The sequence below is a fragment of the Montipora capricornis genome, chromosome 14, assembly GCF_036669925.1.
Source record: "Montipora capricornis isolate CH-2021 chromosome 14, ASM3666992v2, whole genome shotgun sequence".
Classification (NCBI taxonomy): Eukaryota; Metazoa; Cnidaria; class Anthozoa; order Scleractinia; family Acroporidae; genus Montipora; species Montipora capricornis.
In genome coordinates this window covers 35,635,786-35,648,285 of record NC_090896.1, presented here as the reverse complement: position 1 = coordinate 35,648,285, position 12,500 = coordinate 35,635,786, and the positions used below count along the sequence as shown (strand labels likewise).

General features: G+C 39.7%; 1 protein-coding gene across 2 annotated transcripts in view; it reads left to right on the top strand.

Annotated features, from left to right (window-relative positions):
• The window catches only part of LOC138033875 (disks large homolog 5-like), a 36,847-nt gene that overhangs the window by 12,636 nt on the left and 11,711 nt on the right, over positions 1-12,500 (top strand). Inside the window, exons 1-5 of one of the 2 annotated variants that reach the window (XM_068881743.1) lie at positions 2,299-2,598; positions 4,582-5,465; positions 9,375-9,932; positions 10,565-10,618; positions 11,024-11,130. In XM_068881743.1, coding sequence (XP_068737844.1) covers positions 4,626-5,465; positions 9,375-9,932; positions 10,565-10,618; positions 11,024-11,130 — 1,559 coding nt within the window. In that variant the 5' untranslated portion in view covers positions 2,299-2,598; positions 4,582-4,625. Of the gene's footprint in view, positions 1-2,298; positions 2,599-4,581; positions 5,466-9,374; positions 9,933-10,564; positions 10,619-11,023; positions 11,131-12,500 lie in introns of those variants that run through there. The other variant, XM_068881742.1, reaches the window with a different exon arrangement.

Below are 12,500 nucleotides of genomic sequence, written 5' to 3'. Positions count from 1 at the left end.
ACGTGAATGTATCCCTGGTAATTGACTGTTCAAAAGATAAATAAGTACCCGGCTGCAGTTCGTGTCACTAGGTTGACGGAGGCAGTTCCTTTTATTTCCTCTCCAAGAAAAAGGTGAATTGTTATCAAAAACAATGTGGGCATTTTGTGTGTCTTATCAAAATAACTCTGTTTTCGCAAAGCACCTGGCACTCAAACAAATAATACCCTTTTCTAGCTTTTAACAGTGACCGGAGATGTTTAAATGTTATGCACAATACATAACAACACCGTGGAAATCGAACAGATGATGTGACAGTTGTCTCGACTTCCATAGTTGTCCATTTTGAATTCACAAAACATCACACCGAAACGGAAATTACTAACCCACGCTTTCCGTAGTAAGCGAGCGGCATTGCGAACTCCGGGTCTACGTGATTAGAGGAACGCTGAAATTACTTATATCCGTGACTAACTTGGCAAAATCACGATTGTTAAGCTGTTTTTTTGCTCAATCCTGAAAAAAAAACCTTTTTAACCTTTTCTTTGGGCAAAACACTCGAGCGAATCTAGCATCAAAATAAATTCTTGTTAGCCATGAAAGCTCTCAATTGTGAATTTTTCTTTCGTTCTCCCAGACAAGCCTTTTTTCACGTTCCGGTTCATTATCATCGTGTACAACAAAAAAAGCAAATAATTTCGTTACTTCGATTCATTTACAAATGAAGCAAATGCATTGCATGTTTATTTTGTCTGTTTTAAGGGGAATATATGTTTCAACATTTTGATTTTACGGTAAATTGTCAAATAGTGACATGTCTAAGATCAATGGAGAATTTCAATTGGAATGTGTTTCCTTGTGCTCTCTGCTGCAGATGCCAAGTGAGTCAAATATGGATCGATTGCAACTTGAAACTGAAAGCTGGACCACCTGCGTTATATGTTATTCAAGGATTCACAGTTAAATTTATCTTGATGGGTAGTTCTTCCTCCAAACATTCGTTCCATGTTTCCTTCTTTCATTCATTGGGTTATTGCAAAATACATTTCCTGAGCAGTTTCAACAAGAAAAAATGCGAAAATCTTGCGACACATCCGCGCCGTAGCAAATGTTTCAGCACAGTTCTGCAGGAAGACCAAAACAGCGTGGCAATTGAGAAGAGAGAAAGAAAAAAAGTAGAGCTGTCGATCAACAAGGCGGATCAGGTTTAAACTTTCTTTTTCTTGTTTTTTAATTGTGCTAAGATTCCAGATTTGCCTGTGCCGGTTGGAAAAGTTCCATTATTTTTGGCATATCGTTGGCTGAATATTGAAGGTGTAAAATTTCTTGCACGTTAACTATCCTATAAATCGGTACAAATTCACTTAAATCTTTGGAGTTCGCCTAATGCTAGAATATATTTGTAAGTGTAGCCTTCGTTTTTCAGTAAACTGTATTTGCTTGGAAAATATGCTAAGGAACTCAAACCGGAGTGAAATTGGTTCAAGTGGTCCTATTAAACGAAAGCCAAATTAATACGGCCAAAATAAAATCGCTATGCTGTGCTTAATTCTCCGTTCCCAATTGCAGTTAACTGATCATGTTATCATATAAACAGTAAACAGTACTGTATCTTCCAAATCAAGTTCTTGTCGTGTCTTAAACAATATTTTCCAGTGTTCGCGCACCTTAATATATATGTTGGTGTAGAGTAACTGCATAAACGATTAGGCAATATTATACATGTAAGTCAAATTAAATTGGCCTTTTATCTAATATCCAATATCCTTCGATCTTTTATTGTGGTTTGATCTCATTTGCCAATTTTACTTTGAGTAATCTCCTCTTTTATCTCTTGTCTTGGCAAAAAGACGTAAACGTTTTATGTGACTTTCTCAATGTTCTTCTGATCATGCAAGAGTTGGTGTATCTACATTCCAGAACCTTCGACAACTAAATTTAACCATTTTATTAAAACAAGTTCCTTTTTCCAGCTTTGAGTTCATTTTCATTCCGGCGGGATTCCCCGCGGACAGGCTTTCGTGAAACGAGTTGATGTTTTCACATACGGGCCCTTTTAAAGTTGATCTCAGAATGCGATGTAAATTTTTGGCCTCTTTGCAGTTGCAGAGATCTACAAAGAAACGGTTTTTCAGAATTACCGCATTAAGGCAGAGCTAACTTTGATTAAGGTATTTGCTGAAGGCTTAAATTAGGCTCTCTGTTAAATCAGGCAATACCACTTTTAACGCTCCCATACCCGGTCCGATACGATCACGAACGATGGCAAGCCTTTCAAAGAGACTACCAAATATTTACTCGTATTACCCTTGGTGCCAGAGGCCAGCTGCAGCCATTGGCTCAATGATATAAAGGTCTAATGAGAACGAATATATGAATATTCAAATGGTTTTTTTGTCCGTGACAATCGCATATGGCTTTGTTTGTTAGCGATGGTTCAGCTTTGGTCTATCACACGAGAGAGCTTTAATTGAGGCCGCTAGTGTCCCTTCATTATTAAATAACATAACTTAGGAACGATGCTATTTGTCTGACCAAGCAAGAATCAGCGAGGGGTCTTTCATCGCTCTAAACTGCGGAATGACTCCATTCTGCCAACACTGAATGACGGTGAGCTGGGTGAGTTGAAATATCTTCGTCGTTTGGAAATACTACGGGTGCAGCTGTCGCTGTTATGCCAAATATTCAGTCAGCCGAATACTTTAATTTTCATTGTTTATTTCTTATTTGTTGTGATGCTTCCTCGTTCATCTGCTGTCCACTGAAACCCGCGCATCGGAAGAAGGTTTTATGATCTATTTCGGCTTCGATTCAATTCGGAAAGACGAGTGATTGCACCAACTTCCGATGCCGACTTCCGATTAAAGTGTGGTTTATTTCCTTTGGTGTTAACGTGGATTTCTTGACACGATGTGTCACTTACTCTTTGCCTCGAACCACTCCATTTCCTATCCGTTCATATAAAAGCTATACTTCAGGAGATCTGAGCGAATCACGGGTAATCAGGCGACAAGCACTTTACCGTAAGTACATTTTGCAGCCCATTTTGACGTACGGTGCTTCGAGACAAACAAATGAATTTTAAAAAGCGATGATTTAACCTTATGAAGCTGGAACCATTGTTGGCAGGTTTGTGTCTTTCTCGCAGTCATAACTAAACTCACTCGATCGGATTCTATGAAATAATTGACGTTGAACGCGCTAATTCGACACTTTCATTTCGCCCGCCGAGTAATTTCGAACGCTGGTGGCACGTTGTTATTTGAAACTGAACTAACAGAGAATTCAAAATTGCATAAATTTTGAAGGAGCCATCATTTGAGCCTACATTATGCAAATGACAAATGATAAATGTTGCTGTTGATGGCTATCGAAGTTTCGGTTTTCTTTTAAATTAACAATTTCCGATATGTTGTTCGAAGCAAAAATCTGAACGAACGAACAAATTACATTTTCTTTCGTTTTGACGGAATTAAATCCCAACATACGTACGCAAAGTCCTCAAACTGCTATTTAAACGGACACCCTAGAGTGCCTCTTTCTGTTTTACTAAATTATTCTCGGTTGGTTGCCATTCAAAATGAAACAGCGCTTAGAAAATACAATCGTACGGAAGAACAAGAATTCGAGACGGCTGGAGACCCTCGATCGCTTTGGTGAAGACTATCTTTTTTACCAATGTATATGATTTCCGTTGAATCCACTCTGGCGTCTTGGCCAAGTGATGGTGGAAAAGCTAATAATCACGATGTGACACTTTCTGTTAATCCAGCTGAGAAAAGGGTCAATCGTCTACTGCACTACTTAATCACTTACATGTATGTACACGGATAATACTCTCATGGTTCTCGCGAAACTGCTTCAGGGACGTTCGTTTTTAAGGGCTCTTTAATTCCTAGAAAGTTGCCCCGCTAAATCCGTGTGAATTGCTGTTAAATTAACAATTTCTTCAAGACCTTCGGTATTATGCAAGTCCGAGGCATTTGCCAAAAAATTCGAAGTAATCCCGCATTCCATATTTTATCTTCCTGCTGTAATCAAATCCTTGCCTATGTTCCAAAACAGGGTTCACTTCTTGTTGCGCTTAATTTTTAAGGTCATACAAATTTCACGTATGATGGAAATATAGGACAACTTCCATTCTGAAACGTTTTAGACGTCAGAAAAAAATTATGTTGCTATATTTAGTGAGATCACACATCGCGGTCATTTTCCTTTCTTCTTTTTTGCCATTTGACGTGAAAAAATGATAAGGCTCAAATGACTTAACATGTCTGGTAACTCTTTCAATTATTCTTTCAAGAAAACTAACTAAGGAAAAGGTTCTCTTGACTCTTGATATTTGTGTGAGAGGCAAAATTCTGTCGAAGCATCTTCAAGTATATTTTCTCAAATCATTTTGATTATTAATCTTCTGCTATAATTTCTTTTAAATTGATATCGTTTTCCTCGGGAGGAGTTTGTTTCCGCGAACCTTGAATATCGCTGATGTCATATTGTCACCAAATATTTGGTCTCGGGGCGAAGAGGTCACTTAAAGAGAGGATTTCAGCTTAGCTGTCTGTTAACCCGAATATGCTTTACGGGTTTTGTTTATTTTAGAGACTTCGAAGCGTAACAGCTGCATTGAGATAAGGAACTGTGACATGCCAAAGAGAACGTCAACAAGCGATCGGGAGAGGAAAACGTCCTCGCGTCTATTTCGATCCATGTCACTCAGTGGACGAAAACAAGCGTCTGTTAAAGAACACAACGCAACGGGCGACGAGCAAAGATATTCAACAATTTCAACGTCAGATACGGAGAAAGTTTCGGGTTTAACGGACCGCAATGCACAACTTGTGGATGAGAAAGACAAAGCAGATGGGGAGTGCAGTAAAATTAACAAAGATTTGCAAGAAGCGAATGACAAATTACAAGATGCAGAACGCGAGATCGAAAACTTGAAAGAAATACTAAGCTCGCGCCTTAAACAAGAACTCGATAATTGCGACAAGGACGTGAACGGAACAAAGAGAACTCGAATTTCTTTTAGCGACGTGGAGTTGGAGTCTGTAGAACCCAAGGGAAACTCGAACAAGGTGATTTTTCCTTCGAAGGTTGAACATCTTGAGACGACAATTGAGGCAAATGCCTTCCCACTTCAAAAATCCACTTCGTCGTGTAAGGACTGTGAGGGACTGAAGGGTTCGCGGATACGAGCTGTGGTCGAGGCCATAGCATTGAGAAAATATGTGAAGAACTTAAACGAGGTGATATCCGGAGGCGAACAGAGCAAAAAGAATTTCTTAAACGACGTGCACAAAAATCTGATTTCTGCGCAAACCGATAAAGAGATTGCTCTCGAAGAACTTGCTACTGTGATCGATCAACGTGACCAGGCTGTCAGAGAGAAGGACAGGGCGCTGGAGGAATGGGGGAAAGCAACGACTAAATGGGAAAACACTCTAGATCAATTGGATTCAATCATGAAAGAACTGAACAAGGTGAGGGTTCTGTTATTTTCCGTTATGACAAAAGCATATCCGAAAAAAATCAGAATCCTTCTAACAGGAACCTTCCGATTGGTGGTTCGAATTAGCCCTACCTCTAAGTTGTACCAGGCTTGCAGGAACGTAGGGCATTATTAATACCCTATTCAGACCAACAAGTCATGTTTAATTAAACTGGGTTTTACAAAATAAAAATCAATCACAGAAAATGTAGTATACAAAAATTTGGTTTTATCAACGGAGTTGATAATGTAAATTGGCCACCGTACAGAGATTCGAATCGCTCTGACGAAGGGCTAACGCTCGAAACGTCAGCTTTTAGAATCTCTGTACGGTGGCCAATTTACATTATCAAGTCCGTTGATAAAACCAAATTTTTGTATACTACTTCCCCACCGACGCAGCGCCACAGTTTCTTTAGAAACTACCCCCTTCACAGAAAATGTAGGACTGACTTTTATATGAAATTTAGGTGAGGTTCAATACATGCTTTGATCTGTGCTAAATTTGTAGTCGACAAAAATCACTATACATTGTTTAAGATGAAATCAATTTGAAACCATGTTTAACTAAACATGTTCAAAATATGGTTGAGGTTTGGTGTGAAGGGGCCGTAAGATTCGAGTCATGTGGTAGACGTCCTTCAGTTCATTCTGTTAGAGGCTGCAGTGTCAAATAGTGTCATATTCGATGAAAGAGAGAAATAATCCTCGCACTTATCTGGGGCCCGTTTCTCGAAAGTCCCGAAACTTTACGGGACATTTTCGGGTGTCACAATTCCCTCTGTATCTCAAAAAACGGAGAGGATTTGAGTCACTAACTTTACAGTCATTTTGCATTTTGTTACCTTGAAAACATGTTAAAAGATCGGCGTTCCTGAACAAGCGGTTGGCAGGTTCACAAATGGCTTTTCGGGCCCGGAAAGTTTTCGGGACTTTCGAGAAACGGGTCCCTGGACAATTTGAACAATTGTCTCTTATAAACTAAGACATCTTACAAATTCAAGTGGCTTCAATGATATTTGAACCCAAGACCTCTGTGATGCGGGTGCCGCAATGCTCTACCAACTGAGCTAGGAAGCCTCAAGCGAGGATCACTTTTCCCATTCATCTATTAATTAACCAGCGCTTCAAATATATACATTCATTTTATTCAGTGTCATATTCGTAATGATGACAAGTGAGCTGACGACTTTAAGTAGCCTGGTCACTCGTGGGCTACAAATGAACGGTGCTAAATGAAACAAGACCGCAGGGGAGCCCATGACCTCCTGCTTAGTTGGGTACAGCGTCTTATATGAAAATTTGATTTCATTAAACGATGAAGGCGATGAAATTTCTTTGTTTCAACCCCCACTGACCAAGCGCCACAGTTTTCTTTCGAAACTTAACCCTTTCCTAGGGAATTATAGGTGCAGGGATGGCGCAGTGGTGAGAGCACTCGCCACCCACCAATGTGGTTCGATTCCCAGACCTGGCGTCCTATGTGGGTTGAGTTTGTTGGTTCTCCACTCTGCACCGAGAGGTTTTTCTCCGGGTATTCCGGTTTTTCCTTGTCCTTAAGAGCCAACATTTGATTTGATTTGCGTTAATTTGTTGATTTCAGTTTACAGTGTGCTCCCTTAACAGGGCTCGAAATTAACGAAAAAATCCAGTCGCATTTTGCGATAAGATACGAAAATTTAGTCGCAAATGCGACCGTATTGGTCGCAATTTCGAGCCCTGCGGCCTAATTAGTGCTCCAGCCCTAGGAGACTAAACACTTAAAATTCCATTGCTTTCCTTTCCTTTCCTCTGCACCAAAGATGAATAGCCATTTAATGTTTTGAATACGAGAATTAACTGATCTACTGTGTACGCGTCGGTGGTGATCAGTCTCGAAGAAAGAAGTGAAATTATTCACAGTCAATGGGTGATTGTAGTTAAATTGTGTCGCCCACTTGAATAGGGTGGCTAGCAATCAGTGAAAACGGAAATATTTAACGCGTAGGTGTTAACAATTAATATCTCCTGTTTGACACTTTGTTCGTGAGTTGTTCCGGTAAACCAAGTTCTTGGTTGTCAAGTGTTTTCAGCAGATGGATCATTGTTCGAGCACGTATTTCTTTTTTTGCGTTTAAATGAGCAATGAATGAACAATGATATTGTTCATACACAAATAATGAAATAATATTGACGCCGCAATAGCTACTTGCTGCCTACAGTTATTTCAAACTTGTGACTGAATAAAAGGGTGGAGCTGAAATGAACAATAGCGTAAGAAAAGTGCGGTTTATGGTGAAATTCTATTTGCCGTATTTCATTTAAGCAAGTATTTATTTACATATAACAGTGTGATATGATTAAATAAGAGGTCTCGTCACTCACAATATTGGTTCATTTTAATGATGATAGGATTCGTTTCATACAGGAATGAAAGTACAACCTTTCCAGAAGGACTATTTGTTTGGGGTCAACAATCGCTGGTGTTGGAAGCTCAAAAAGAGACTTTAGTTTGTTGCATCTTCGAATATAGCTTCAATGCCATCGCTTCCTTTCCGTTTCCTTTCCGTTCCATGTGCGCCTTCTTTGAGCGATATTTAGCCCTCTTTTTGAATATCGTCGCTTTTCGTTTGTGGAAATGTTTCTTAGGTTTGCTTTCAAAATTAACTTGACAACGTTATAAAAAAAAGGGGTAAAAACGGGAAGTTAATTGTGAATTCAAAGGTAGAGGCAATCGTTTGCCTAAGGGCTGAAAATTAACAATGACCTCTAATGGATAACATGACAAAAACCACAATAAATTCAAGGATCTAAATGGAGTTATGAATGGAATGGGGGTTTTAATGGCTTGGTTAGCTCAGAAATTGAAAACGTGACCACTTATAATTCCTGAAGAACTGTATAAACACGTAAAATGTGTGCGGGCATGCTACTTGCGTCTTTGAAACATTTTCTTAAAATTAAAGGTCCGTGTTACATGTATTTTGTATTTATGAGCGCTGGTCGTACCAAATCAGTTTTTAGTCAATTTTTAAAAATTCCAAGTATATTTTCTGTGTCCTAACTCTACGTGAACAGTCAGGTTGGCGGTGCTTGATGGTTCGAGGGATACCACGTGAACTTCCAAGCTTTCTAAGCTCTTTAGTTGATAACTGGATAACTTTACATTGCGCATCTATCACTACGCATATTCTCTTTCCTAATAAGTGCGCTCATCATTCTCGTCACCAGAGCACCGGATCTTATCTCTGCGCGTGACCCGAGGCTCTGGGAAACCCTATGTAGGAGAATATGCGCCTTAGGGTTCTTATACTGAATGAATGCACCAATCAGAGACGCTTTTGATTGTTCTTCACGAAAACCAATGAGAAGACATTTTGTTTCAGGGTTCCCCAGAGCTCTTCTCTCCCTCAGTCATGCGCAAAAGAGAAGAACTCCGGGGTTGAGATTGCTGCGCTCACCAGCTGGGATCGCTCATTGTCTTTTCATTTCCATTGAGTTTAATTGGCTAGATAATGCTAGTATTTTTCTTCTTAAAACCTGTGTTGAAGACTTAAGTAGTTACCAAGACACCCGCATAAATTTGTCTAACAACACGCCAAGAAAAAAAAAACTGTGCAAATTTAGAGTCAGCGTGATATCATTCAGCGTTCGTTCAGCATCTTACCCTGTAATTACAAGTCTTCTACAGATTACTTTTATGGTAATGGATTTAAAGCGTTTTTAAAATGTTCATCACTCATCTCTCTTTTGCGCAATCGTGGCTCTCTTGATTATTGGTGGTGGGTTTCCATCAGTTTTCAGCCATGTCGAAAGCGCTACCTCCAGCTCTCTGTTCCTTGGGATCATTCGAGGTTGTTTGAGGGGTTTAAGCTTAAACAAGGCTGACTTCTGACGTTTGAAATTGTTTGCTGATGTACAGGTGAAAGCAGAGCGCGATGATTTATCGAGAAAATTGAAGCGAAAGGACGAGGCCCTTGAGCAAATAAGAGAGGAGTCATCTATGCTCAGTGAACAGGTAGAAGTCTCAAGGGAAGAGTCCAGTGAGGTCATAATTGAGGACGATGCTCTGTTACGGGATAAATTCGAGAAACAAGCATCAGTTAGGAAATTAAGCACTGAACTGACCAAGTCTCAGCAAAGAAACATTGAAATGGACGCTCGTGTAACTGCTTTGGAAGAAAAATCGGACACTTACAGGAAAGAAAGAGATCATGCAAAGGAACAGTGGAGACAATCTGTAAAAGAACGCAAAAAACTGCACCGAGAAATCGCTGGTATTGTGCAAGCAAGGGACGAGGCAATACAGAAATGCTTTTCAACCGCGGAACAGTTAGAAAAGCTTAAAGAAGGGTACAATCACTTGCTAAACCGGTTGGCCAAAACCGGTTTGAGTGCAAACAACTCAAGTGAACTATCAATACCGTGCTCATTAAAAGAGTGCAAGTTTTGCGGGGGTGATACAGTTGATGGAAGCATGGTAAGATTGCAATTAATAATTAGCGAGAAAATATAGGTAACTTTTCATATGACGTTAAAGGTGCCCTGTTTGTTTCTTTAGAACATCGTAACAGCGGTTACGTTGCTGTCCCAGTCCTCCGGGATCTGAGCACTACCGTACAAAGCACTTTCCTTTGGTTTAAAAACCTGTTTTCTGATTACACTCTGTAGAATTATGAAGCACCCAGAAAGAATTGAAACGCGAATGCACGAGAAAAGCGTAGTTGCTAAGCCATTAGTTTTAACGGAAAGTTTGAAAAAGCACTCTAACTTATTGAATATTTTGAAACTTCCCAGGTGGTTCATAATTCGGCATAGGAACCCTCTTAGATCACTTTCATAAATGGCAACCAAGTTTATATTCTTTTGTATTTATGTTAATAAGACCTACTGCCCTCGTTTTAAAACAAATATTCTTTTGAAATTTGCTCGTCGTAGCGAGGTTAGTAGGGCTTATTAACATTAAAACAAAAGAATAATTTATTTGGCCGCCATTATGAAAGAGGTCTATGGGTGAACACACTATTTTATTTATAGCGTTAGTTTTGTTTTCCCTCGGGACCATGCGTTAAGTGTATATTATTTTTTTGTGATCGAGTTTTCCATGTTTAGTCTACAGATACTTCTTTTGCTGAAAGCGAAGAGATTCAAGTGACTTTAGAAAAGGTATGTTATGAAAATACAGTTTTGAGTTTTGAGGCATCATAGGCCGGTCATGAAACGAATTGTAGCTTATATCCCGGTTTTTAGCAATCATCTTACCTCCAGGACCCAGTTGTTGGAAAGGTGCATAGCGCTATCCATTGGATAAATAAGTTTCCACTGGATAACTCAATTGGTTTTGCTAGTGTTTATCCGCTGGATAGTGATTTATCCGGTGGATGAGAGGGTTATCCACTTTTGAACAACCGAGGCCTGAACTTTTTAGAAGTTGACGAATGTTTTCGACCGTGAACAACCTCTCCTTTATATTTAGCCGGGACTGGCACAAAGGGAAATAGCTCAAGGAATATCCCAAGGAATTTAGTTGTTAGCATTATATCTTTGATACTCGTATTAATTTTGTTTCAGGATGATCCACTAGACTCTATCAAATTTGCAAGAGTTTTAATGAATGGCAAACCCTGCACAGCTGTCATTGATGTCGACAAGACGTTTAGTCACACGAAGAACGTTAGGTATTTGTCAGTTGTATTACATTTATTCTAGTTTTCAAGACAGGGAATGTTTTTGTCGGTCACTACGATTAGTAATAATAGTCTGATTCCGAGCGAGCACGAGCGACCACTTGATTGTAGTCGAGGGGAGGTTGGGACGATTGATTCTCCCTTATGCTGACACGGCATCGCACTCCTACCTAGATCTTGAAGAGAAAAGAGACCGGAAGCAGCGCTTCTGATACTTTTAGTTTCATGGCCTAGCCTGCGTAGCAAGCGTTTCCGTGCGGGGAACATGAAAGATCTTTGCTGATTTGGCCGCGCGAAAAATGGTGCGACAAAAAGAAGCCAGAGGAAGGAGGTGGTGGGGATGGAAGGAGAGGAGTTCCAGTTTTCGCACGGCCAAAACATCAGAACTTTGAAATGTGTTCCCCGCACAAAAGCGCTTGGCACAGAGACTGATGATGGCCTTGCGATAGTCCTTACTTACGTGATTTTATTGCGAACAAAGAAGAGTTTTAAAAAACAATTTCTGCCTCCCATGCCATCCTGTAAAAGGCACAGTCACTTGGCAAAGCCCGGGAAAATGTTTAGACTGAAATGACTGGTTTTAAAAGAATTACCTTGCTGACACGTCACTATTCGCAAATATGACACTTTTATCGGATTATCATATTACGCGTTATCACTAATTGGATTGCTACAAAAATTCGGAAAATATTCGTGCCCGGTCAGTTATCCGTCAAATTTATCATTATGTCCAAGAAAGCAGATAAATCGAGGGAGATTTTTATTTTGCATCCAAAAATACGTAATCACCGTTAAAATGACCAAATTTGTCTGGAAAACTGATTTTTAGTATTTAAAATTTTTCTTACATTTTTTTCTTTCAACTTTCGTTTTTATAAAATGTTTCAGTTGTCTGTAAACAAATTATATGTTTTTGGAAAGCTCATTTTTTTTAGCTTTAAAATGATGTATTGCTTTCCCCCTAACGTTTAATGTTTTTTGAGAAAAAAAAATTTATGGCGTTAGCTGATTTCGCGCGGCTTTCTCGCGGTTGGGAAAGTAGGCAAAAGAGTTTTTAAGTAGAAAGCGGAGCAACCCGTCTGTCTGATTGATCGATTGACTGACTGATTTATTTCCTGGTACCCTGTTTGGCAGAGGTCTCCTTGATTTCCCTCTTTAGCGAGAAGGAATGGATGTCTCTGCACGGCTCTCTACGTTGCTCTATCACGCATTCCCGTCAGGGCGTCAATGCAACGTCTATTCCACTCGTCCGCCATTGGTTTACAGTCAAGCTATGTCACGCATGACCAGTATCCACAAGACTGAAATTAAGGGCGCGTTCGATTGACCGTATTCCGGAATAGGAATGCATAGAATAGCTA